The sequence below is a fragment of the Lacerta agilis genome, chromosome 14 (assembly GCF_009819535.1).
Source record: "Lacerta agilis isolate rLacAgi1 chromosome 14, rLacAgi1.pri, whole genome shotgun sequence".
Classification (NCBI taxonomy): Eukaryota; Metazoa; Chordata; class Lepidosauria; order Squamata; family Lacertidae; genus Lacerta; species Lacerta agilis.
The window spans coordinates 10,568,301-10,595,658 of NC_046325.1; the positions used below are offsets into that span (position 1 = coordinate 10,568,301).

General features: G+C 40.0%; 2 protein-coding genes across 2 annotated transcripts; both read right to left on the reverse strand.

The window, feature by feature from the left end:
• Positions 1-451: 451 nt before the first annotated feature.
• On the reverse strand, positions 452-15,218 carry LOC117057396 (vomeronasal type-2 receptor 26-like). The gene is made up of 6 exons (XM_033168239.1): positions 15,001-15,218; positions 13,860-14,037; positions 11,217-12,071; positions 6,295-6,522; positions 2,686-2,812; positions 452-1,353 (listed from the first exon to the last, which is right to left on the reverse strand). Exons 1-6 carry the CDS (start codon positions 15,216-15,218, stop codon positions 452-454), a joined length of 2,508 nt encoding a protein of 835 aa, XP_033024130.1.
• A 4,391-nt stretch (positions 15,219-19,609) lies between these two features.
• On the reverse strand, positions 19,610-27,069 carry LOC117058052 (vomeronasal type-2 receptor 26-like). The gene is made up of 6 exons (XM_033168950.1): positions 26,918-27,069; positions 24,656-24,833; positions 23,429-24,283; positions 22,565-22,792; positions 21,735-21,861; positions 19,610-20,511 (listed from the first exon to the last, which is right to left on the reverse strand). The coding sequence occupies exons 1-6, from the start codon at positions 27,037-27,039 to the stop codon at positions 19,610-19,612; spliced, it is 2,412 nt and encodes an 803-aa protein (XP_033024841.1). The 5' UTR covers positions 27,040-27,069.
• Positions 27,070-27,358: the final 289 nt, after the last annotated feature.

Here is a 27,358-nt window from a genome sequence, read left to right on the forward strand (position 1 = left end):
AACCTCTGGATAAAATAACTATGTCCATGGTATGAATAAGTACCCTTTATCATTGGAGTTCAGATGCTACTAATCAATCAGTAACCCATTCATTTACCAAAAATGTAATTATTGATTGTTCACTAAAATTTCTAAGCAGTTGGCATGGAGTTTGTGCATTAAAAACTACACAAAAAACACCCACATTAAAAGCCAATTGACAGGAAATTTACCATGATATGAACAAAAAGAATATTTTTACAATATACAACCTTAAAATTCCATGTCTCGGTAAGCTTCAGGAAACAAAACATTGTCTACCAGTCACCGAATTCAAGACAGTGAAGATGCCTGACTATTCAACATGCCCCAGATGGGATTATCATCTAAACATGACTTAGTATTTTGCAGTGGTTGATGGAGACACAGGTTTGAAATGAGCAAAGGAAAGTCTAAGAAAAATTAAGTTCCTTCAGTTTGGCCTCTTTATCAGCTGTTCTCTTTTGTTCAAGTCAGGCCTCAGCAGAATAATGTAGCATTTGGGGGAAAAGATGCAGATCAGTAAGCCAGCACCAGAAGTCAAAATGGAGAAGATCTCCACAGCCACCATGTATTTCCCTTTTGTGCTCAGGTAGGTTGGGATAAAGGTCAACCATACACTGCAGAAGACCAACATGCTGAAGGTGATGAACTTGGCTTCATTGAACGTGTCAGGCAACCTCCTAGCCAGGAAAGCCACCATGAAGCAGATTATGGCCTGGAAGCCCATGAAGCCCAGGACACAGTAGAACATGGTGACCGAACCTTCATTGCATACAAGCACAATCTCTTCAGTCATTGTGTGCATGTCTAGATCTGGGAATGGGGGCGATGTTGCCAGCCACACACCACAAAGACTGGCCTGAATTAGGGAGCAGGAAAGAACAATGGTAATGGCCAATTTATTCCCCACCCATCTCCTGATACTGGACTGTGGCCTGGTAGCCATGAAAGCTAAAATCACAATGGTGGTTTTGGCCAATATGCAAGAAACCGCCGCTGAGAAGATGAGGCCAAAAGTAATTTGTCGAAGGAGGCAGGTCACCTTATTAGGCTTGCCAATGAAGAGCAGAGCACAAAGGAAAGAGAGCAGGAGGGATATTAGGAGTGCGAAGGTGAGGTCCCTGTTGTTGGCTTTGACTATGGGAGTATGCCAGTACTTAATGAAGACTCTGAGTACCAAAAACGTGATAACAGATAAAGAGTAAGCAGAAATAGCAAAACATAATCCCAAAGGTTCTTCATAAGATAAGTAACTTATATGTTTTGGAATGCAGGAATCATGTTGGTCATTTGGATACTGGTCTTCTGGACATTGAAAACACTCATCCATATCTGGAATGGAAAACATGGTTTTCTTTAAAATAAAAATGTCAATATATAGTGCACTGCAGTATTTGAGCGTTATATCAGTAATGGTTATATCACCTTTGAATTAGCAAAAAGAACAATAAAAAAAATCAATCAGTGCCTATGGAACCTGATATATACATCAATATCCATCAAGCTAGCTAAAATGTATAGAACAGGAAATAAAAGTTGTTGAAAGTGTGGGAAGAAAGAAGGCAATTTCTTTCATATGCGGTGGGCATGCGATATTGTAAAAGTTTACTGGGGGAAAATTTATAACGAACTAAAGAAAATCTTTAGATACAACTTCAGGAAAACACCAGAGGCCTTTCTTTTAGGAATGGTTAGTGACGATATAGGAAAAAATGATAGAAAATTGTTTATGTATGCAACGACCGGGGCAAGACCTTTGTTGGCACAGGTTTGGAAGTCTCAACAAATCCCAACGGTGGAGCAATGGCAACAAAAGATTATGGAATACATGGAAATTGCTAAATTGACATAAAAAATCAGGCAACAGGGTGACGAAACCTTTCGAAAAGAATGGGGAAATTATATGACATATATAGACAAGATGTGTAAAGTAGAATAATATGGAAATAAACCTCATAACGTGAAAGGAAATTCAGCAAATCGAAATAGAACTGAAAGGTAATTTGTAGATGTTTGAAAAGGGAAATATATTGTGCATATTTTGATGACATTAGATGTATAAGTTTGAGAGAATAGACATTAAAATATGAAACTTGAGTAAGAATGTGAAATATAAAGGTTTGATTTAAAGAAGACAGAACATGGAAGATTGGAAGTCGACACTAGTTATAGAATATATGCTATTCTATGTAATTATGTATATGTAATTACTATATGTAATTATATGTAGTTATATGTGTATATCAAAATGAATAAAAATCATTTAAGATATATACATCAATATTTTGCATGAATTCCAATGAGGAGTCAGCAACAAAATAGATGCACTGGTGCAATAATTTCTGCTTGTGCAATGAAATGCAAGGATCTCTTCTCTGTGTGTGTTCTCTCCGCATTTATCTCTGACCTGCTCTGGAGGGCAGAGGAAAAATCCAGAGTAGATTTAAGAGGTTCCAGGGCTGTTCATGAACAGACCTTCGGGTATAGGGCGGTATAGAAATAATAATAATAATAATAATAATAATAATAATAATAATAATAATAATAATAATAATAGAGAGAGAGACGAGGGAGGGGAAGGTTAAAAGTCATTGTCCAAGAACATCTACGTGGTTGGATACTGCCCAATATATTTGAACAAATGCTCTACATTGCATTTCTTACCACTCTGATTTGAAATCTTCCCTTCAGGACATGGGAGGCAACGATAGCAGCAAAATGGCTTCCCTTCCAACTTTATCTTACTATTCCCTGGATGGCAATTGTCATTACACACAGAAAGGGGCTGTGCCTGTCAATAAATAAAAGCAGAAATGTTCTATAATGGCCAGATATTCCATTTTGGGAGTTTTATATTTTAGTGATTTCTTCACAGTTACAAATGGTTTGACCAAATATTTTATGACTGAGCCAGCAAGAGAGCAACAGCAGCTGCCAGACTTGGACGGCAGCAGAGGGGACAAAGGGAGGATTGTTATGGAAAGAAAGAGGAAAGTACAGCAGGGAGTTCACAGCCCAGAGAAATACAGGACTTAACAGACAATAGCTTGTCTGAGCCAGTTTCCAAGCCTCTCAGTGTGCAGGAACGCAGGAGAGGAGGGGTAAAAGAAAAGGGGAAATTGACATCACAGAAGCGTTGTTTCCGGAGGAAGAGGAACAACACTGAGGATTTAGTTGAGTCATCATCAGGGTAGCCATAAGTCATGGGGGCAGGGAGCTCCGGACAAGTGGCATGTTTTTTCTGGAATAAAACCAACTTTTAATTGATTGCATGTGTACGCATCTTGCTGCTGCTATATTTACTTTATTAAAGAAGTTCTGGATCCTGTTTCTCACCATTGCTCATCCCAGGACAGGTAACATCTCTTAATACACACCAGAGCAGATAAAGACACAATAAATTATCATTGTTTGTTTGTTTGTTTGTTTGTTGCTACTCATGAGGCTTCTTGAAGAAATTTGCTGTACTACCAAAACAGATGAAGAACAACTTTATAATGTTTCTTGGAACTTCATGAAGAAAGTGATGAAGGAAATGGGATTGGAACTAAAGTTTAATAGGGGGTACAGGCTGTTTACTCTGAACAGAATGCAAAAATATTTGTAAATCGGGTGATAACAGACAAATGTAATAAACAAAAGGGAACAAGACAAGGATGTCTGTTGTCACCACTGTTGCTCATTCTGGTGCTGGAAGCATTGACAAGAGGACTTCCGGTTGCACGCCATTCTGCTCAGTCGATAGAAGCCTCGGCTCCGATGTTTCTATGTCGCTGCGGGGGAGGGGGGAGTCGAGACTGCGCCTCGACCCTCCAAGAAACTCCAGGTAGAGCGTCCTGGAGCCATGGGATCCGGCTGGTCCCCTGGGGCGCCTCCCTTGCTCTCCGGTAAGCCCTAGTAAGGGCTGCTGTGACGGGCGAGTTTGAGGCGTGGGGGCTGTGGATTCAACACTAGCCTCGCTGCGAGAAGTAGCAGCTGCTGACAGAGAGAGCGTCCAATTCTTCCAAGATTCGGCTAATTTGGATTTGTAAGTATTGACTTTTTAAAAGGAAAAAAAAGTGATCTTAAAATTCGGCTGTTTTGGGAACTTTAAAAACGGAAGTCGGTTCCCTGAGCATTGAAACAAAAGGAAACAGTGTAACTTTCAATTCCGAAGCTATTGACTAACTTTGTGACAAGGAAATTTCTGAACCCTTTAAGATACTATTACCCTCTCTTTGAAGAAACTTTGGATGGCTGCTTTGGCAGCGAAGAAAAATATTTGGACTGCATAAGCTATTTAGACTTTAAGGATGTGTAAAAGGAAATGGTCGAAGGACATTCAAACAAAGGTTTTGGAACTGCTGTACAATTTAACAGTGAGAGTTAACCAGCTAAACCAGCTAACGGGGACAGTGGTACCTTTGGACTTGGCTTTGCAGGAAAATGGATTTATGATTTTTTGTAAAAGCTATGAGGTTTGAGGTTACAACTACAGAAGAGGAGAAAACCCAGGATAAAATCTATGGATTCAACCCGCGAAAGAAAAAGAGAAAATACAGAAGGGTTAAAACAAAAAGAAGTAAGTATGGGGGGGGCTGCAGTAAAGAAGAGAGTTCATCGGAAGGCTGTACAGAGTCTGGACAATGTTGAAAAAATCTCAAGGACATATGAGATAAGAAAGGAGCAGAAGCCAGTTTCCCACGACTATGGGATTTTGGAATTTGAGAGGGTGGGTGTGGGTTGAAGAACGAATATTTTTATGGAAATTCTTCTTGTGTCATGGTATAGACCAGGCATAGGCAACCTTCGGCTCTCCAGATGTTTTGGCCTACAACTCCCATGATCCCTAGCTAACAGGACCAGTGGTCAGGGATGATGGGAATTGTAGTCTGAAACATCTGGAGAGCCGAAGGTTGCCTATGCCTGGTATAGACCTACGGTTTGGTAATGGATAACGGTTATAGAATAAGAATTTAACTTTAGGGAGTGTAGGAGGGAAGGGGGGAAGAGTTTGAATAAAATTAATTTCAAATGGGATGTTGTAATGAAATTTGGAATTAAGTAAGGGAGGTTCAGGAATATAGTGAATGCAGAGGATAGGTTAAAATGATAAATAAAATGTGTAAGATGAATAATTATTTAGTAAAAGAGTGTATAAGGAAAATGTGAGAAGGAGGAAAAGTAATATGGGGATCAATTGGCAATAACTGTGATTTAGGGTTAAATTGAAATCAACGGGGGGGGATCGGGGAAGTCTGTAAAAGCAATGATGATAAGTGTAAAGCAAGTGGTTAAATTGGGAAAGAACTGTTGATCACCCCAGTGAGAGGGGGGTTTGTTTGGTATGCTCCCCTTGGTGAGAGAAAGGGGAGTTGGGAAAAATTTAATCATGTATTGGAATTTGGAATTAATTGGAATTTTTTAAATAAATATTATTATTATTATTTTTAAAAAAGGAAGTATTGACAAGAAGAATAAGAGAACATAGAAAAGTATTAGGAGTAAAAGTAAAGAAAAGTGAGCATAAGTTGAAAATATTTGCAGATGACATGGTAATCACTGTGGAAGATCCGAAAAACTCTCTCCCAAAAGTAATGAATATAATATAAAACAAGAGTTTGGACAAGTAGCAGGATTTAAACTAAATAAAAGTAAGACCAAATTGTCATTAAAAAAAAACCTTAAAGAACCTGAAAGGAAAGAAATAATAGAAATGACAGGGATAGAAGCACATAAAAAGGTAAAGTATTCGGGCGTATGGATAACAGCAAAAGACATAAATATTTATAAAGACAATTATGAAAAAAATTGGCATGAAGTTAAAAGAAATATGGAAATATGGACTAGGATGAACCTTTCCCTATTGGGAAGAATTGCAGCAATAAAAATGAATGTACTTCCAAGGATATATAATAAAAGCGAGAGAGTTGTATAAATAAAATAACAAATTACCATTTCAAATAAATTCAAGTCCAATGCTCTCATAACACTAGAACTCAGGGATATTCAATGGAGCTGAATGTTGACACATTCCAGGACACATAGAAAGAATTTCTACCTGCATTGCTTAGTTAAACAGTGGCACTCATTCACACAGGACACAATGGTGGCTCTAAAAGTGGATTAGACCAATTAATAGAGGATAAGGCTTGTAGTGACTATGATGGCTGTGCTTTGACTCCACTGTTAAAGTCACAGTTAGACCCATGTATTCTTTCAAAAAGTGATTCTGGTTCTTTCCCCCCAGGTTAAGGAAATGCTTCTTAGTACTGAAACTTGCACAAGACCCACCTGGTTAAACATGCTTGGCCAAACAATGTCATCTGCAGAAATAGTGAATCCATTGTCCTTGGGAGCCAAGGGGTCTACTTTTCCAACTTTGACCCTGAGAAAGGACTGATTTGGGAAAGTGACCCAGTTTACAATATCAAACCCAGCGACAACTTGCCCAGTTTGATCAAAAGTAACTTGTTCCCCAGCACTGTTGTTAAACGAGGCACTTCTCAGATAGTGGTGGATCTAAATGGAAGCAAAGAGACACAATCAAGAATGCACAATAATAGGCAAATATAGCAACGGCAGATGACCTTTTGGAAACTATGGTTAGTGGTCTTGCCTACACAAAGGGACTTCTGGAGGAGGAAGCAAGATGGAGGGAAGCTGAGGAACTCTCGCAGTGCCAAGATAAGATAAGACAAGATAGGAAACTTTTTCTTTGTTGCTATAAGATCTTTTACTCCCCTGTCTACTATAACAGGCAAGTCCAACAGGTAGATCATGATCTACCAGTAGATCACTGGACGTCTGTGGTAGATCAATGGTAGATCACTGGCTCCCCCCCAAAGAATCTCAACAAATTTGGCTCCCCTAAAAAGCTCAATTTTTTGCCCTGCACCCCCCCCCCAAAATGGGGCTTTCCCCCTCCCTAAAAAAGCTCAACAACTTTGACCAGAACCCCCCCAAAAGGGGGTAGATCACTGCCAGTTTTTAACTCTGTAAGTAGATCGCAATGTAGGTAGATCGCAGCCACCCCTGTACTATAATAATTCTCTGAGGAGAGATAAGAAACTTTTAACTTAAGTGACAGGTGGGTAGCCGTGTTGGTCTGCCATAGTCAAAACAAAATCGAAAATTCTTTCTAGTAGCACTTCTTTCTAGTAGAAGTGGCTGAATTGCAACTAATCACCAAACTTAAAACCATGGAGAAACCTGGTTTGAACAAAGACATTGGATTCTTATCTCATTATACATAACAAAGCCATCTTTAGCCATCTCACCCCTTGCCTTTCCCTGCTAGACTAATTGCAGCCGTTTAGAGTCGTCAACAGGTTTTCCACACTTATCAGCCTATCACCCATTCCCACCACCCTTCTGAGTAATACCCCTCCCCACTCCCCCACTATATTTAAGGATCTGGTGACTTCTGTTTCAGTGTATCTGAAGAAGTGTGCATGCACACGAAAGCTCATACCAGGAACAAACTCAGTTGGTCTCTAAGGTGCTACTAGAAAGAATTTTCGATTTTGTTTTAACTTAAGTGGTTTAACTTAACTTAGTCTTCGCCATGGGCTACAGTAAGCAACCTAGAGACTCTGAAGAGGCAGTGCCCCCCCAAGGCCTAAACAGTCAAAGATTAATTCATTTTTTTCTAATTGCTGCAGAAATAATGAGGAAACATAATGGTGCAAACGTTTAACCAGTTTAACCCACTAATTGACTCTGCAGCCGACAGAGAAGTGGAGCATGGAGGAGATGAATAAAAATCAAGAGGGGAAAGCCACTTACATATCCACTTTTCCATCACAAAATGGCTGATCAGTCCCAGGCTCGTCTCCTCATGGGGCTACTTCTGGGAGACAAGGGGAGCCAGAAGAGTCCTGTCTGGACCCAAGTGAAGTTTGGGGACCTATTCAGTTCCAATTAATAATCAGGACCTTATGCTGTATCTTTAAGAGCATAAACGGGATCTCCATGCAGGTGGACAAGCTCTCACATGAGTTTGCAGCTCACCTGCCCGCTCTGCAGCATGCTCGCACCCCGCCTGCAAGGGAATTAAAGGGACAGCGGAACACTTTCCTTAATAAGCCCAAAAGAGTCACTGGTGGGCATCTTTTAACAACTTGGTTGGGCTCTCAATCTCAGAAGACGAAGAAGAGGAGGAGGAGGAGGAGGAATTTGGATTTGATATCCCGCTTTTCACTACCCGAAGGAGTCTCAAAGCGGCTAACATTCTCTTTTCCCTTCCTCCCCCACAACAAACACTCTGTGAGGTGAGTGGGGCTGACAGACTTCAAAGAAGTGTGACTAGCCCAAGGTCACCCAGCAGCTGCATGTGGAGGAGCGGAGACGTGAACCCGGTTCCCCAGATTACGAGTCTACCGCTCTTAACCACCACACCACACTGGCTCTCCAACCAAATAAAATATGCCTAACTATATGTAGCACTTTGGCCACCTCATGAGAAGAGAAGACTCCCTAGAAAAGACCCTGATGTTGGGAAAGATGGAGGGCACAAGGAGAAGGGGACGACAGAGGATGAGATGGTTGGACAGTGTTCTCGAAGCTACTAACATGAGTTTGGCCAAACTGCGAGAGGCAGTGAAGGATAGGCGTGCCTGGCGTGCTCTGGTCCATGGGGTCACGAAGAGTCGGACACGACTGAACGACTGAACAACAACAACATGTAGCAGCAATCCCCCGGACCCCAAGATGGAATAACCCAAGTTTGGTTAAAGATCACTTAAATGAACTGCTTTGGATTCGGTTCCCACTAAGATCAGTGGTGTCTTTAAATCACCTTAATAGGTCCCAAAAAGTACTGTTCTCCTTTCGGTCATCAAAACTCCCCTCTATCCTTGTCAGACGGAAAGCGCACTTTGATTGATAAATACTTAAATACGTTTAATTGCAAAATACATGCAGCCTTTGTTGATTTGTCCTTGGCCTTTGATTCCATTTCTAGAAACAGGCTGTGGCAGAAGCTTAGTAATACTAATACTGACAAAAGGTTACTCTTGTTTGTAAGGGAAATTAACTCAGACATCTCTGCCAGAATAAAATTTGGTCCCTATGGAGCTCTCTCTGACACATTTCCCTTGGATAAAGAAGTTAAACAAGGCTGCCTTCTGGGCCCCTTTCTATTTAACTTCTATATAAATGACTTAGTAACATCCATTAAGGGCTTCAATCAATCTGCTCCCTCCCTGCAACAGATCAAGATCCCCATATTATTATATGTGGATGACATGGTTATTCTATCACTAACTAAATAGGGTCCTAACAACATGCTGAGAGGGCTTATGACATATTGCGAATCCAATTCCCTCAAAATTAACTTCTCTAAAACTGAAGTTCTGTCTTTTGGCATGCCAAAACGGAAGGCTTTCTGGAATATAGAGGGCCATTCCATCAGCCAATGTGCGACATTTAAATGCTTAGGTATCGTATTTCAGTATAGGCTCAGTTGGTCAGCTCATTAAAAAACGAGCATATTGACTGCCCGCAGAACCATCAGAGCCCTGGAGAAATTCTTTTATGCAAAAGGTGGCCAGTTGGTTCTGCCAATTAGAAAGGCTTACATTAGCAAAGTACTTCTGATTTTACTTTATGGGGTCAAAATTTGGGGATGGAATCTAAAAATCCTACAACGAATAGAGACCCTGCAAAATTCCTTTGTGAGAAAGATCCTCCGTCTTCCCAAGGGATCTGTAGCCGCCCAGTTAAGAATGGAACTGGGCCTTCCCTCCATTGTAGCGAGAGTTCATATTAGGATCATCAGCTTTTATAAAGAATTAGCAGGTGCTCCAAATTCCCTACTAGCCAAGCAGGCTTTAAAAAAATTTCCCGTAGTTACACATGGACCAAGGGCATGGAGGCCATCCTTATTCGTTATTCCCTTCTGGAATTTCCCGAGCTGTCATGCTGGGATCAAGATAAAATTCATGACTGGATTCTAGCTAAAGACAAAGCTATGGACTTGGCATGGTCCAAGTCAGCCCTCCTCTCAATGTGGTTCCCTAGAGTGAAGGCTGTAAGAACATTCACCAATTACTTGAGTGATCTGACGGAGCCTGCATTAAGTAGAGCTTTCTCTATGGCCTGCTTCCATAACCTACCCACGGCCTTCCTCCAGGGTATACACCTCAAGATCCCTATTGATCAGCGCCTCTGCCCTTGCAACAAGAAAGAGATAGGGGACCTTTTACATTTCTTTTTTCAGTGTCCCCTATATGATTCAATAAGACCCAAACTTCTTTTCATGATCCCGTCCTCCATTATATCTAAGGATGACCGCCTGAAATCCCTACTAGTAGACGCAAACCCCCAAGTCACACGTGGAGTGGCCATCTTTATTCTGCAGGCATTGAAACTCGGGGTTCCCTTGACAGGGTGTGCGACCTAGCCGAGGACTATCATTACTGTTCTTATTTTGTTTTAGTTCAACCTTCAGAGCCTGCTCCAGGTTTCTATTTGCTTGGTATCTATTGATAATTTTAGATAATCGGCCTCTGGTGTTTGAAATATTGGTTCTATTTGCTTTATTGTAATTTTAGTTTTATTATGCCATGCCATGTCTGCAGTTCAGTGTGATTGATGTACTCTGTTGTTTGTATTCGGCATTGTTTGTTTTTGTTTGTTGGGTTTATGCTATGGATAAATGCTAATGAAATAAAGAGTTTGCCTTTGCCTACAGAAATCAAATCTAAGGAATAAGCAAAATGAACTGAAGAATGGAAAATACAGCTCTCTTTTACACATCACTGGCAAATAAGATTATAAGTCAGACAACAGTGTGTTGTTTCATAGTCTTCAATGGGAACTGAATGCAGGAGAGCAGTATCAAATTAGCTCAGAAGGGAAACTATGGCAAAAATAGAAAATAGATGCCAACACTCCAGCCTTAATATGTAGATAGACATTCAATGGGTTTCTGTTGAACATGGATTTATGATGGATTCATCTGTAGTAATACATTCAGGACATTAGCTGCCATGTCTGTTGAGTAAGAAACATCCACCTCTCTCCATCCATTACTGTTCATTTGAATTTACATAATAAAGGTTTGGATGGCATTATTGACATATTGGCTTTGGCCATTCATGCCCAATTCAAATAGAATGCCAATTATCAAGCTTAACCTTCCCCATCTTCCCTATTTTTTTGCAAAGATTGTGGAGTTGGGGAACAACACTGAAAGGTTTTCAGAATATTACCTGCCACAACTGCTGATTCAGAAGAATCCATCTCCCATCATATGCCATTGCTCTGTGACCGAATTTGGATGAATGCATGGCTTGCAAAGCATGTGCCACAGCATAGACAGCATTGTAGACACTGTAGCTGTGGCCAGTCATGCTCATTTCAAAAACAGAGGTAGGAAGAGTCTCCAACTTCTCTTCTCCAGTACACATTTCCTCATCTGTGGCATCATTCATTGGGAAAGAACATTCAAATGCCTTTTCCCAAAAGAGCATGGTAAAACCATCTTCCTTTTCCAAGGTAGGCTTTTTCATCTGAAGATATTCCAGGAATCCTAATACCTTCTTGGAAGGAACTGCAAAGGATAAAGCTCCATGGAAGGCCTCTAAACCCAACATTCTTAGAGAGGGAACTGATGTGAATTCCATCTGGGCTGCCATAATCCAGACTTTACCTTTACTGTTCATTTTTATGTCCTCATATTCAGCAAGCATTGGACTTATTCTAAGAATTACCGAGAGCTGAACATCACCGTGTAAGATCACAATGCTGGCACTGCTCCTCAGAACAATACTGTTTATGTGAGAAAAGCCATTCAATATTTCAGCATAATTACTGGAAAAGGATTCTTTTGGCAGTTGTTCTACAAAATCAAGGCATATACCTCTTTGTGAAAACATGGGGAGCACACTCTGTATAAATTTCTCTCCACTGTCATTACTTATATAAGCCAACCCAATCCATGTCCACTTAAAATACAGCAGCAACTGAAGAATCCCCCAGGTTTGATGGTCCTCATTTGGGAACATCCGGTTGAAGAAAACAGCTTCAGGGTTGCCAATGGTCATTGGAGCAGAGCCATATACAAGCTAAGACACATAAAGAAAATAGAAAGATGGGAGCGTTTGTGTCTGAAATACAATATCAGTATCACAACTGCACCTGAACCCTAAACTAAGATCTAGAAGATTAATCATATACAAGAGCATCTGAAACCTGTTGGGAACTACCCACTTAAGAGGAATACTTCAAATTCAAATTCAAATTTATTGCGGCTATAAGCCCATAAAAACATAAAATATGGAATATATGACATAAAATTACAGCAAACCATAGACCCTGGAGTCATAGGGAAACAAACCACAGCACAAATACAAGTTTTAAAATTGCAACCAGGAAGCAGAAAACAAAAGTATTAGTGGTCGTGTAGTTGGCCACAGCGCCTTTTTTGAGATATGACCGAGTTTAGAAACCTTGCCACCTGCAAGGTTGTATAGGAGTCGTTGTCTTGCAGGAGTAAGGCAAGGTGTGACTCAGCTGGTGCACCTGTAAGTTTTTGAGTTATTGGTCTTAGTAATTTTGCCCGAGCCTCACTATGCAGGGAACAGATAAAGATTATATGATGGAGAGATTCCGTCGACTGTTTATCACAATCACAAAAGGCGGAAACTAGGCCCTTGGAAAATCTATGTCTCAGGACATTAGAAGGAAAGACATTAAACCTCGCTTTGGTGAAAGCGAATCGGTGCCCAGCAGTGGAGAGCGAGGATCGGTATAGAGGGACATGATGTATTGGAGTAACTCCAAAATTCCGAGGCGAGCAGACACCCCCACCCAGCATATGATTACGCTGCAGCTCCAAATCGTCCAGTCTTTGATTGATTAGTCTTTTTGCTGAAGCAAGGTCTAACTTAAGTGAATCTGAAGGAGAGATTCCAAAGGACAGAAGTTTGGCGTGGATTTTCCCAGTCCAAGGGTTTGCAAATTCGTCACGCCAAAGACATTGGACGAGATAATGGCTGGGTAATCTATGCCAAAGAGTTAACCAGTAGGTGAATATTCGTTTCCATAAGAGAGTCTCTAGTGAAGGAATCTTCAATTCTAGTCGTATAGCTGCATTACTAACACACGTAGGGAGTTTTAAAAGCCGACGAAGAAACTGATTTTGTAGCACCTCCAGCGGGGCCGGATTTACCAGAGCTGCCCAAAGCGGAGCAGCATAAGTAAGAGTGGTAATAACTTTTGCATTGTACACCTTTAAAGCCGAGGGCACGTGTAGGGCTCCGTCTGAGAAAAAGAACTGGAGAAGTGCATGAGATAGAGTTTTGCCCTTGTTAAGTAGATGTTGAACTTGGGATTTCCAGCTCATGTTATATTGAAAAACATATTCATCCATTATAATATTCCCACCCAAATGAAAAAAGAGAAGAATTATTTTCCTTGATTACATTCGTTTTGACCTACAGTCCTTCCTCTGGTTACGTTTGCTGCGGGTTGCATTTTTGCGGGTTGCGAACGTGACAAACACGGAAGTGTTTACTTCTAGGTTTCTCCATGTGCACACACGTAGAAGCGTTCTGCACGGTTTGTGCATGCGCAGAAGGCTCCTGCGCAGTTCATGCATGCACAAAAGCATGATATCACGCTTACCCTAATATGCGATATCGCCGCTAGGGTTGTGAACTTTTCAGGGTGCGAACGGCACCCCGGAATGGATCGTGTCCACAACCCGAGGTACCACTGTATGAACATATTTCAAGGTTATGTCTTTATTCCTTTCAATTCTGGTGCTCTCTACCTGCTATCACAAAAAATCACATACAAGAGCATTGAGGAATAAATTATTTGTAAATCCATGTTTGATAAGCACATCCTACCTGTGGCATCTTGTAGATGTTAAGAATGTGTGCCATGAAATGACAGATGTGAGAATTTGGTCCTGTGATAACAGCTATTGCATTGTCTTGGGCATCACACTTGAAGTTAGGGATAAATCTTCCCTGTGTGGAGAGAAGGTCCATTGAAGCAAGGTAGGTCCAGCTTGCTCTGAAATAGCTATTATAGATGTGCGTGCCCAGGGTAATATTAGGCAACATTTGTGGATTTTCATTGATCTCCTTTACAGCATAGACCAAGGCCATGATATGCTGGTAGTTTTGGAGAAAGGGTCTGCAATGAGATTGGCATGCTGTGTCAAAGTGCGTCTGCTTCTGAATATGAAATGTGTAACGTTCAATTTCAATATATGCTTGCTAATAATAATGCTTGTGGCCCTGCACGCGCACAGACAGAGATAATATGTTTGCAGCACAGAGAATTGTGAAGATACCATTCATAATCATTCCTGGAATGGATGTTTCATCTTGCTGTAATATAGAAAGTGCTATTCATATATACATATATATATTTATAGTTGCCTACCTACCTCTTGGTAAGCTCAAGAGGCTCAGTGTTTGAGACCACGGCGCCACCCGCATCCCTATGTAACAAAGGACATCACTCCAAGAAAAAAGCAGGAAAGCTGTCGTTGCTGAGGGAAAGATGAGCCACCCAAGTACTTGTGCCCCCCATATACTGGGAAGAGCCTTGGAGTGAGGTAAGGTGGATGGTAATAATTTCTGCTTTTGCTATCAAATTACCCAAAATGACTATTATATCAGCTGTTGCTGCTGCTGCACTGATGCTATTCCTACCACTAATAATAATAATTCCATTGATAAATCAAGTACTTCAAACAGCAATAAAACCTGATCAATGTTTTGCGTATCTACAACTCACTAATGTATCATTCCAGCCGACCTCCATCAATTATAACATGTGGCGTGGAAATCCTGAGCCCTACAATAAAATTACTTGGAAAGAGCTAACATTAAAAAATGAGATGTAGGCGCATTCAAGAACAGTCTAAAAGCAGATCAACTGTGTTTTTGGCAATCATTTCCCACCCACATAAACCCAAGACATCAGATCAGCATGCCTGTGGATATTATGATATGATTTTAAAAAGCTACTTCATACATGATCTCATCAATCAGTTTCTCAGATGGATGTCCGCTGAAATCCATCTGTTCAAATGTCATGTAGATCTGAGAAATAATTCCAGCAATGATAAGATCTCCTGAATGATAATATTTGTGCGTAATAGAAAGAGGATTACCAACAGTGCATGTGGCAATAGGAGTGTCACATCCCAAATAGGGGAGAAAGACAAATTCTGAGAGGACAAATAGTACCATGTTGAATGGAAATCTACCTTCCAGACACCAATTTAATTCTTCTAACATTATTACTGAAGTGGCAGGAACAATCACACCATAGGTTGACTTGGAAGCCCTGACAATGAAAAAAAGTCAGTTGGGTGGAAGGCTATAAATCTGTCTCTAGACCCAGCTCCAAATGGAGCAAGGAATATTAACAACATTATTCAGATATCATTGTTTTTCTGTGCTCACAGGAAATCTATAGGGACTTGAGAAGAAGTAGAATTAACCACGGCAATTTTGATGATTATGGGCCGCATGAGACAATACAATTCAATTGTCATGGTAGGGGGACACAGCTGACACCAACAACATCCATCCTAGTTTTCATCCTGTTTTTCAAGTATCAATAATACTTTGAGAAACTTTTTATGATGTTGTTTGTACACCAAGTTTGGGCTGGAGAAGAATGAAATAGACCTTTGTGATGGCTGCTCACTCTTCAGCACTGAAGTTCTCTATTGCAGGAAACTTAATCCTCCCCTGAATATCTCTTGTATTTCAACTCAGTGTTTCTTTTCCATTTCTAGCAATCAGGATTCAGAAAATTCGGTGGAAGACTGTGACTGTCTGGCACCTTAGGAGGGTTTTTTTCTTTTCTTTTTTTGGTTAACTAAAAGTGCATGTGCCATCAAAAAGCACCAGTCTCAGATGTTCATTTCAAATTTTGTGCTTTATTGGGAAATTCACTTAAAATGCATACATTACCTTGCATTTAAAACTTGTCTTCAAGACCAAAAATGCAGATTATTTCTCCACATTCCCACAAAATAATAATAATAATAATAATAATAATAATAATAATAATAATAATAATACCTTTATTGTCATTGTACAACCTGTGTACAATGAAATGAAACAAGCCTCCCCCCCCCACTAGTCTCCTCCAGAATTAACTTGCTGGGTGGGATGAAGCTTCTGTACTAGTTTCCTGGAAGATGGGTTACTGATGCTTGCTAAAAGTGTGGAGGAGGTGGGGCGTTCAAAGTAGTGGAAATGCACCAGGAACAAAGGGGGGGAAATCCCAACGAAATGAATCCATGAAAAAGGAATAGAGATTGACGGTTCCATTCTATGTTTCTTTTCCATTTCTTGGGGTCAGCATTCAGAAAATGTGGAAGAGGACTGTGACTATCTTGCACCTTAGGGTTTTTTGTTTTGTTTTGTTTTTTGCTTTTTGTTAACTAAAGATCCAAGTGTGATCAAGAAGCACCAGTCTCAGATGTTCATTACAAGTTCTGTGCTTTATTTTAAAATTCACTAGTAATGGTTGGAGGATAGATGGCGGCTAACAGATTGAGGTTTAATCCTGACAAGACAGAAGTACTGTTTTGGGGAGATAGGAAGTGGGCAGGTGTGGAGGACTCCCTGGTCCTGAATGGGGTAACTGTGCCCCTGAAGGAATAGGTGCGTAGCCTGGGAGTCATTTTGGACTCACAGCTGTCCATGGAGGCGCAAGTTAATTCTGTGTCCAGGGTAGCTGTTTATCAGCTCCATGATACCTCGAAACTGCAACTGATCCAGAATGCGGCAGCTAGACTGGTGACTGGGAGCGGCCGAGAAGAACACATAATACCCGTTTTGAAAGACCTACATTGGCTCCCAATATGTTTCAGAGCACAATTCAATGTGTTGGTGCTGACATTTTAAGCCCTAAACGGACTCAGCCCCGTATACCTGAAGGAGCATCTCCACCCCATCATTCTGCCCGGACACTGAGGTCCAGTGCCGAGGGCCTTCTGGCAGTTCCTTCACTGCAAGAAGCCAAGGTACAGGGAACCAGGCAGAGGGCCTTCTTGGTAGTGGCACCTGCCCTGTGGAACACCCTACCACCAGATGTCAAAGAGAAAAACAACTTCCAGACTTTTAGAAGACATCCCTGTTTAATAGACTATTTTAATGTTTTTAATGTTTAATAGACTATTATATTTTAATATTCTGTTGGCGGCCGCTCAGAGTGGCTGGGGAAACCCAGCCAGATGGGCGGTGTATAAATAAATTATTATTATTATTATTATTATTATTATTATTATTATTATTATTATTATTATTATTATTATTATTCCTTGCCATTAAAACTTGCATTTAAGACTAATAACGCAGATTATTTCTCCACATTCCCACAACTAGTCTCCACCAGAATTAACCTGCTGGTGGGATGAAGCTGCTATACTAGTATCCATTATTACCATTAATAAATTTGACATATGATATTCTGTTCAAAACAAATAATGTATATCTACATATTTTCAAAGCAAAATTCAAACACAGAATTTATCCTGACATATCACAGTACAAAAATGTGTTTCAACCTTGATCTTTCTCTAATACCCACCTAAAAACTATATGGCATTTACGATGAAGAATATAGGAACAAACCAAGAGTAACACCACCAACTGGGTGTACTAATAATAGTACAAATCCAGCCTTTCAATTACACACAAAATTGTATGAATGCATTGTCTAAACAAGTAGGATTTCAGAGAATACAAGCTGCTCCTTCAAATGGAACAAGTGTCTTAATTAATTCAGCTAGTGAGGCATCATACGTTCTGCTCTGCAGCCACATAAAAGTCCAAGGATGGGCAGGAATGTTTGAGAGGAAAACAAAGACAAAAGGGTTGTTGCTTGAGAGTAAAATTCTTCTGAGAGTCTGTTCAGATGAGGGACTGGTTAAGTTCAGGGAAAGTGATTGGTGCTTTAATCTTTATGCAGGTCCCACTTTCTGAACACAGTGAGTAACCAGGTAATCATTTGTTCAGAGACAGAGGCGTAGCAAGGTAAACTGGTACCCAGGGCCAAACAAATTTTTGTCACACACACCCCAACATCCCCTTAAAAGAAGGAAAAATAAGATACTTACAGTTAGAAGTGTTATATTCTAGTTTATTTAAGGAAGGAATAAGGAATGATATATTGGTCAAGTACCAATCTTACTTGGAATTTTGCTTCGACTACAATGCAATGTAAAGAAAAACGTACCTCATACAAACACTATTCCCCTCACAATACAACAGCACAGCAACGGAATCCCATACCACCAACTGACCTCCCTTCAACACACAACTACGAATTTAACAGTTTGATGGCACAAGGAAAAAGCTATTCCTATGCCTAGTCATTTTTCTGTATAAAGTCCTGTAACAACGTCCAGATAGAAGTAGATCAAACAGGTAATGACCAGGATGCAAAGGGTCTGCAACGATTCTCTCTGCTCTCTTCCTGGCTTGAGCAGCATAAAGTGTCACTATTGGAGGTAAACTAACAGCAATTACCCTCTCTGCAATACTTACAATGGTTCATTTACATAGGTTTAGTCACACTGTGAACATTAGCTGTTTAAACTTTTTAAACTTTTTTCCTAATTTTCAACTCTGCAAATTTTGAAATTACATCATCAAAATCAATCCCATTTGCTACTTTATTTTCAATTGACAAAGTTGCTAAGGCAGAAAGCCGAGTTTGACCCATACTTAACCTAAGATAACTCTTTATCATAATTTCAACTTTGAAAAACTCCTCTCGCATGATGCTACAAAAACACAAAATGTTAAAAACATTCTTAAGGCCAAAGTCAGATCTGGTAAAATCTCTAAGAGTTCTGGTAAAATCTCTGACACTCTCATATCTAGAAGGAACAATTTTTACTGGTTGCAGTAAATTCATAAACAGGGTAGAGGGTTCATGCTGAGGGGTTCATTCTGTTTGACCAGATTTTCTCCCAGTTTGGCACAAGACAAAGCGTGGGAAAGTCTTCTCCTGCCAACCCACTTTTCTGATCCTGTTGGTTCTTGCAAGTCACTTGATGTGAAGCAGTTATTTCATCCTCTTGGGGTGTGTCAAGCATGCACTCAATTACAGTTTGGGGATGGTATTCTCTGAAGAGCAATGTGCTGCTGCGTATTTTTATAAAATGTTCTTGCAGAATGAAAACAGCCCATCATCTGGAAGAACAGAACCAGAACCATGATTGGAATAGGTCCCTTGAGTTCAGATGTTACCAGTCAATCAACCATTCATTAATTTAACAAAATGTATATACTACTTAATCAACTAAAACCTCTATGCAGTTTGTAGAGAATGTAAAGTTTGCATACAGACGCCACCAAAAAAAACCACATTAAAAGCCAATTGACATGAAATTTATCAAACAAAAACAGCATTTTTAAAATAAGCATACAACCTTAAAATTTCATGTCTGGATAAGCTTCTGGAAACAAAACATTGTTTACCAGTCACCAAACTCAAGACAGTGAAGATGCCCAAGATGGGCTCATCATCTAAACATGACTTAGTATTTTGCAGTGGTTGATGGAGACACAGGTTTGAAATGAGCAAAGGAAAGACTAAGAAAAATTAAGTTCCTTCAGTTTGGCCTCTTTATCAGCTGTTCTCTTTTGTTCAAGTCAGGCCTCAGCAGAATAATGTAGCATTTGGGGGAAAAGATGCAGATCAGTAAGCCAGCACCAGAAGTCAAAATGGAGAAGATCTCCACAGCCACCATGTATTTCCCTTTTGTGCTCAGGTAGGTTGGGATAAAGGACAACCATACACTGCAGAAAACCAACATGCTGAAGGTGATGAACTTGGCTTCGTTGAACGTGTCAGGCAACCTCCTAGCCAGGAAAGCCACCATGAAGCAGATTATGGCCTGGAAGCCCATGAAGCCCAGGACACAGTAGAACATGGTGACTGAACCCTCATTGCATACAAGCACAATCTCTTCAGTCATTGTGTGCATGTCTAGATCTGGGAATGGGGGCGATGTTGCCAGCCACACACCACAAAGACTGGCCTGAATTAGAGAGCAGGAAAGAACAATGGTAATGGCCAATTTATTCCCCACCCATCTCCTGATACTGGACTCTGGCCTGGTAGCCATGAAAGCTAAAATCACAATGGTGGTTTTGGCCAATATGCAAGAAACCGCCACTGAGAAGATGAGACCAAAAGTAATTTGTCGAAGGAGGCAGGTCACCTTATTAGGCTTGCCAATGAAGAGCAGAGCACAAAGGAAAGAGAGCAGGAGGGATATTAGGAGTGCGAAGGTGAGGTCCCTGTTGTTGGCTTTGACTATGGGAGTATGCCAGTACTTAATGAAGACTCTGAGTACCAAAAACGTGATAACAGATAAGAAATGAGCAGAAATAGCTAAACATGTTCCCAAAGGTTCTTCATAAGATAAGTAACTTATATATTTTGGAATGCAGGAATCATGTTGGTCATTTGGATACTGGTCTTCTGGACATTGAAAACACTCATCCATATCTGGAAAGGAAAACATGGTTTTCTTTAAAATAAAAACACTAATACACAGTGCACTGCAGTTTTTAAGCATTGATAGTATAAAGTCATTTTGTGGAAGAAGCATCTTCCTTATACTAAGTAAGTGTGTCTTTATACTGGAGAAATCTATCACAGGAACAGAGGAAGCTGCCTTATACCAGATTAGACTATTGATCTCTCTGGCTCATAATTCTCTCTGCAGACTGTCCATGGCTCTCCAGCATTTCAGACAGATTGAATCTAGGACCTTTTGCATGCAGATCAGATGCCCTAACATTGAGTTATGGATGATCTCTTTGCAAAAAACGCAAATCAGCACTGATCCAGGAATGCCCTTCAGTCACCAGTTTGGATATAATTAAATACACCATACTCCTTTGAAATCATATACTATATTATATTATTCTTGTAATAATTATTATGATTTATTTCACTTAAATTTATTGCCAACCCTTCTCCATAATGTTACATATGGCTTACAAAAAATTAAAATATTACATTTTTAAATGTTTTGAAAGCTTAACAACAACAAAAAACAACTATTAAAAACCCTTACAAAAAGGTACAGTGCTGTCATTTGTTAAATCAACAATCATTATATCCTGTGTGTTTTTTCTTTAAAAAATTGTTTATGGGTCCTCCCCTTTTGACTCAAGAAAATCACCATTTTATAGTTCAAATCTGGAAAAATAAATACAGTAACTGGAGAAAAGTCCACCATCTGGAGTAGCAATGGAACTGATGATTCACCGTGCTAGAGAAGGAACTAATTTTCTTTTTTTTAAATCATTTCTTCTCCTGTTAGATTCATAAAATGTTTAGGGGTATGCATACCCTTGCATCCCCCCACCCCAAAAGCACTGGTTACATCATCTTTGAAATAGGTAAAAAAAAAAATGCGTGGTAACAACTACCTATGTAACCTGACATATACATCAATATTTTGGAACACTTTGAATGGGCAGTATGCAACAAAATAGATACGCCCGTGCAAGGATTTCTCTTGTCTTTGTGTGTTCTTTCCACACCCACATAAGATCTGCTTTGGAGGGCAGAGAGAAAAACCAGAGCAGATTTAGAAGCTTACAGGGCTGTTCATGGACTGACGATGGAGGGGGAAGGTTAAACGTTATTGTCCGAGCACATCTAAGTAGTTGGATACTGTCCATTATATTTGAACAAATGCTTTACATTGCATTTCTTACCACTCTGATTTGAAATCTTCCCTTCAGGACATGGGAGGCAACCATAGCAGCAAAATGGCTTCCCTTCCAACTTTATCTTACTATACCCTGGATGGCAATTGTCATTACACACAGAAAGGGGTTGTGCCTGTCAATAAATAAAAGCAGAAATGTTGTATAACGGCCTGAATTTCCATTTGGGGAGTTTTATATTTCAGCAGTTTCTTCACAGTTACAAATGGTTTGACCAAATATTTTATTACTGATTTGCTTTGTTAAAGAAGTTCTGCACCCTGTTTCGCACCATTGCTCATTCTAGGGCAGATAAGACCTCTTAATATGCAGCAGAGCAGATAAAAACACAATAAATTATCATTATTAGTTATCTTTTTAATTATGAATTGCTAATCATGAGGCTTCCTGAAACAATCTGCTATACTATAAAAACGATTCAAGAACCACTGGATCTATAATAACAACTAAAAGACTTTTATGAATAAAACAACAAATTCCCAAATAAAATCATTTCAAATCCAATGCTCTCATAACACTGTAACTCAGGGATATTCAATGGAGTTGAACATTGAAACACTCGGGACAGGTAGAAGAAAGAATTTCTACCTGCATTGCTTAGTTAAACAGTGGCACTCGTTCACACAGGACACAATGGTGGTTTAAAAGAGGATTAGACAAATTAATCAAGTATAATGCTTATAGTGACTATGATGGCTGTGCTTTGACTCCACTGTTAAAGCCCATGTATTTCCCCCCCTCCCAAAAAAAGTGATTCTGGTTCTTTCCCCCCTGGTTGAGGAAATGCTACTTAGTACTGAAATGTGCACAAGACCCACCTGGTTAAACATGTTTGGCCAAACAATGACATCTGCAGAAATGGTGAACCCATTGTCCTTGGGAGCCAAGGGGTCTACTTTTCCAACTTTGACCCTGAGAAAGGACTGGTTTGGGAATGTGACCCAGTTTACAATGTCAAACCCAGCGACAGCTTGCCCACTTCGATCAAAAGTAACTTGTTCCCCAGCACTGTTGTTAAACGAGGCACTTTTCAGATAATGGTGGATCTAAATGGAAGCAAAGGAACACAATCAAGAATACACAATAATAGGCAGATATACCGACAGCAGATGACCTTGTGGAAATTATGCTTAGTGGTCTCGCCTCCAGAAATCAAATCTAAGGAAAAAGTGAAAATAGCATGTAGATGTCAGCACTCTAGCCTTAAGACAAAAAAGAAGAAGCAAAAAACGCTTTGGTTTTGTAACAGACTTCTGGATCGGATTAAGTTTGAGAACCAAGGTAACACTGTACTGACATTGTGGCTTTGGCCATTCATGCTCATTCTCCAGCTTAACCTTCCCAGTGCTGACTTCCCTATTTTTTTTACAACAATTGTGGTGTTGGGGAACAACACTGAAATGCTATTCCAAGAAATGAAAGTTTTTGTGAGGAAGGGTTTGTACAATGATACTGCCTTAGACTGAGTCACTGTACCATCTTTCTCTGTGTACTATCAACATGGACTTGCAGCTTGTTGCATGAATTTTGTACCAGAGATACTACCATTCTGCCAAGAATTGACCCTATATGCAAGTCCTATGTGCAAAGCAGATGCTCCATCACTGACCTAGGGCACTTTCCTGGCCTCTTGGTAGATAGATGTGTTGTCCGATTCTGCATTAAGACACTCTGAATATTACCTGCCACAGCTGCTGATTCAGAGGAAGCCCTTTCCCATCGTATGCCATTTCTCTGTGTCTGAATTTGGATGAATGCATGGCTTGCAAAGCATGTGCCACAGCATAGACAGCATTGTAGACACTGTAGCTGTGGCCAGTCATGCTCATTTCAAAAACAGAGGTAGGAAGGGTCTCCAACTTCTCTTCTCCAGTACACATTTCCTCATCTGTGGTGTCATCCATGAGGAAAGAACATTCAAATGCCTTTTCCCAAAAGACCTTGATAAAACCATCTTCCTTTTCCAAGGTAGGCTTTTTCATCTGAAGATATTCCAGGAATCCTAATACCTTCTTGGAAGGAACTGCAAAGGATAAAGCTCCATGGAAGGCCTCTAAGCCCATCATTGTTTGAAAGGGAACTGATGTGAACTCCATCTGGGCTGTCATAATCCAGATTTTACCTTTACTGTTCATTTTTATGCCGTCAAATTCAGCAAGCATTGGACTCGCTCTAAGAATTACCATGAGCTGAACATCACCATGTGTGATCACAGTGCTGGCACTGCTCCTCAGAATAATTGTGTTTACCCGAGAAAAGCCATTTATGATTTCATCTAAGTTACTGGAAAAAGATTCTTTTGGCAGTTGTTCTATGAAATTGAAGCATATACCTCGTTGTGAAAACATGGGGAGCACACTCTGTATGAATTTCTCTCCACTGTCAATACTTATAAAAAGCACCCCAATCCATGTCCACTTAAAATGCAACAGCAACTGAAGAATCCCCCAGGTTTGATGGTCCTCATTTGGGAACATCCGGTTGAAGAAAACAGCTTCAGGGTTTCCATTGGTCATTGGAGCAGAGCCATATACAAGCTAAGAACAATAAAGAAAATTGGGAGATAGGAGTGTTTTGTTTGAAATACAATTTCAGTTTCACAACTGCACCAGAGCCCTAAATGAATATCTACAAAATTAACCTTATCCAAAAGTGCCTGGAGCATGTTGGGAATTACCCAGTCAAGAGGAAAGAATATTCATCAATTATAATATCCACCCCCCCCCTTCAAATGAAATAATGAAAAAAATATTTACCTTGATTACATTTGATTTGACCTATGAACCGCTTGTAAGGGTGTGTCTTTATTGCCTTCAGTCCTGGTTTTTCTATCTCCAAATAGCATCTTCATAGACAAGAGCATTGGAGATAAATTATTTGTAAAACCATGTTTGATAAGCACATCCTACCTGTGGCATCTTGTAAATGCTAAGAATGTGTGCCATGAAATGACAGATGTGAGAATTTGGTCCTGTGATAACAGCTATTGCATTGTCTTGGGCATCACACTTGAAGTTAGGGATAAATCTTCCCTGTGTGGAGAGAAGGTCCATTGAAGCAAGGTAGGTCCAGCTTGCTTGGAAATAACTATTATACATGTGTGTTCCCAGGGTAATATTAGGCAACACTTGTGGATTTTCATTGATCTCCTTTACAGCATAGACCAAGGCCATGATATGCTGGTAGTTTTGGAGAAAGGGTCTGCAATGAGATTGGCATGCTGTGTCAAAGTGCATCTGCTTCTGAATATAAAATCTGTAATTTCAATATATGCTTGCTAATAATATTGCTTGTGGCCCTCCACGCAAACAGACAGAGATAATATGTTTGCAGCACAGAGAATTGTGAAGAAGCATTGGTCCTCATTCCTGTATTCGAGATTTCAACTTGTTTGGATTTAGAAACTTCTATGCATATGTACCTATATATTTATATAGTTGCATATCTACATATATAGTTTACATATGCAGTATATCACAGAATTGATTCAATATAAGGAATGCAGTGCACCCAATAGGCCCCTTTTAATAGATTGGGTCAGACGCAAACAAGCCTGAAAATTCCAGTTTACTCTAACAGGTATTGTGGGGGTGACTCCAAGCACAGTCTGTCATCTGAAATGGTCGCCGGTTCATGCTGGACATATGGTAAAGGAAATCCACAGAAACTCCAATCATCTGTGGTAAAGGTACTAGATAAACAACTAAATCATTCTCAGTAATGCATTGACTTTATCGAGGGAGGAGAAGTAACTTGGCGAATGAAGTTAGCAGGTTTAGAATTAATGAATGATAATATCTAGTGCAATAATGAGAGCATAAAATTATACACATAGAGATGGGGTACTAAGTCACTTCTGTAACATCCAGGTAGACTCCCTGCTACTCCTGAAACCACATCAAGCTCCTGGATCTGGTCTTCCCTCCTACTTTGCTTCATATATTATAAGTGTTTAATGTTCTTGTGGTGTGACAGGATGTGCAAGAAATTTATTTCCTTTCTGACATTTTAATGTCTCTGTGTTGATTGTGAACAACTGATTCAGATGGCTTTCTAGCAGAACGATACATATAAATATTTGGATGAGCTTGCTCACAACCTGAATGCCATATAACGTTTCAACCATGAATTTTCAGCAACCAACAGTTTTAATTTCCTGGCTCCTGCATTTTTTTCACTTTAACTATTTAAATTTGGCACAAGGCCCTATGGCACCCATATTTGTATAAAAGTTTGAGGTAGATTTATAATATCTTGTGTAACAAAGGTAAAAACGGGCCCCTAAAAGTTAAGTCCAGTCAAAAGTGATTATATTGTAGCGGCACTCATCTCACTTTCAGGCTGATGGAGCCAGTGTTTGTCCACAGACAGCATTCCGAGTCATGTGGACTAAATCTCTCCTAGTGCAACAGAACACTGTGACAGAAACCAGAGTTCACGGAAATGCCATTTACTGTCCTGCCACATTGATACCTATTTATCTACTTGTTCTGACATGCTTTTGAACTGCTAGGTTGGAAGGAGCTGGGACAGAGCAACGGGAGCTCACCCCATTGTGGGGATTCGAAGCACCCACCTTCTGATTGGCAAGCCCAAGGGGCTCAGTGTTTGAGACCACGGCGCCACCCGCATCCCTATGTAACAAAGGACATCACTCCAGGAAAAAAGCAGGAAAACTGTCATTGGTGAGGGAAAAATGAGCCGCCAGAGTTCCTGTGCCCTCCATATACTGTGAAGAGCCTTGCGGTGAGGGAAGGTGGATGGTAATAATTTCTGCTTTTGCTATCAAATTACCCGAAATGACTATTATATCAGCTGCTGCTGCTGCACTGAGGCTATTCCTACCACTACTACTAATAATTCCACTATTAAATTAAGCACCTCAAACAGCAACATAACCTGATCAAAGTTTTGTCTATCTACACCTCACTAATGTATCATTCCAGCCAACCTCCATCAATTATAACATGTGGCATGGAAATCCTGAGCCCTTCAATAAAATTACCTGGAAAGAGCTAACAAAAAAAATTGAGATGCAGCCACATCCAAGAGTAGTCTAAAAGTATATCGACTGCCATTTTGCCAGTCATTCCCCACCCATATAAAACGAAAGACATCACATCAGCATGCCTGTGGATATTATGATATGATTAAAAACAGCTACTTCGTACATGATATCATCAATCAGTTTCTCAGATGGATGTCCTGTGAAATCCATTTGATCAAATGTCATGTAGATCTGAGAAATAATTCCAGCAATGATGAGATCTCCTGAACGATAATACTTGTGCATAATAGAAAGAGGAATACCAACAGTGCATGTGGCAATAGGAGTGTCAGATCCCAAATAGGGGAGAAACACAAATACTGAGAGCACAAATAGTACCATGTTGAATGGAAATCTATCTTCCAGCCACCAATTTGACTCTTCTAACATGATTACCATAGATTGATTTGGAAGCCCTGACAATGAAAAAAATCAGTTGGGTGGAAGGCTATAAATCTGTCTCTAGACCCAGCTCCAAATGGAGCGAGGAATATTAGCAACATTATTCAGATATCATTGTTTTTCTGTGCTCACGGGAAATCTATAGGGACTTAAGAAGAAGTAG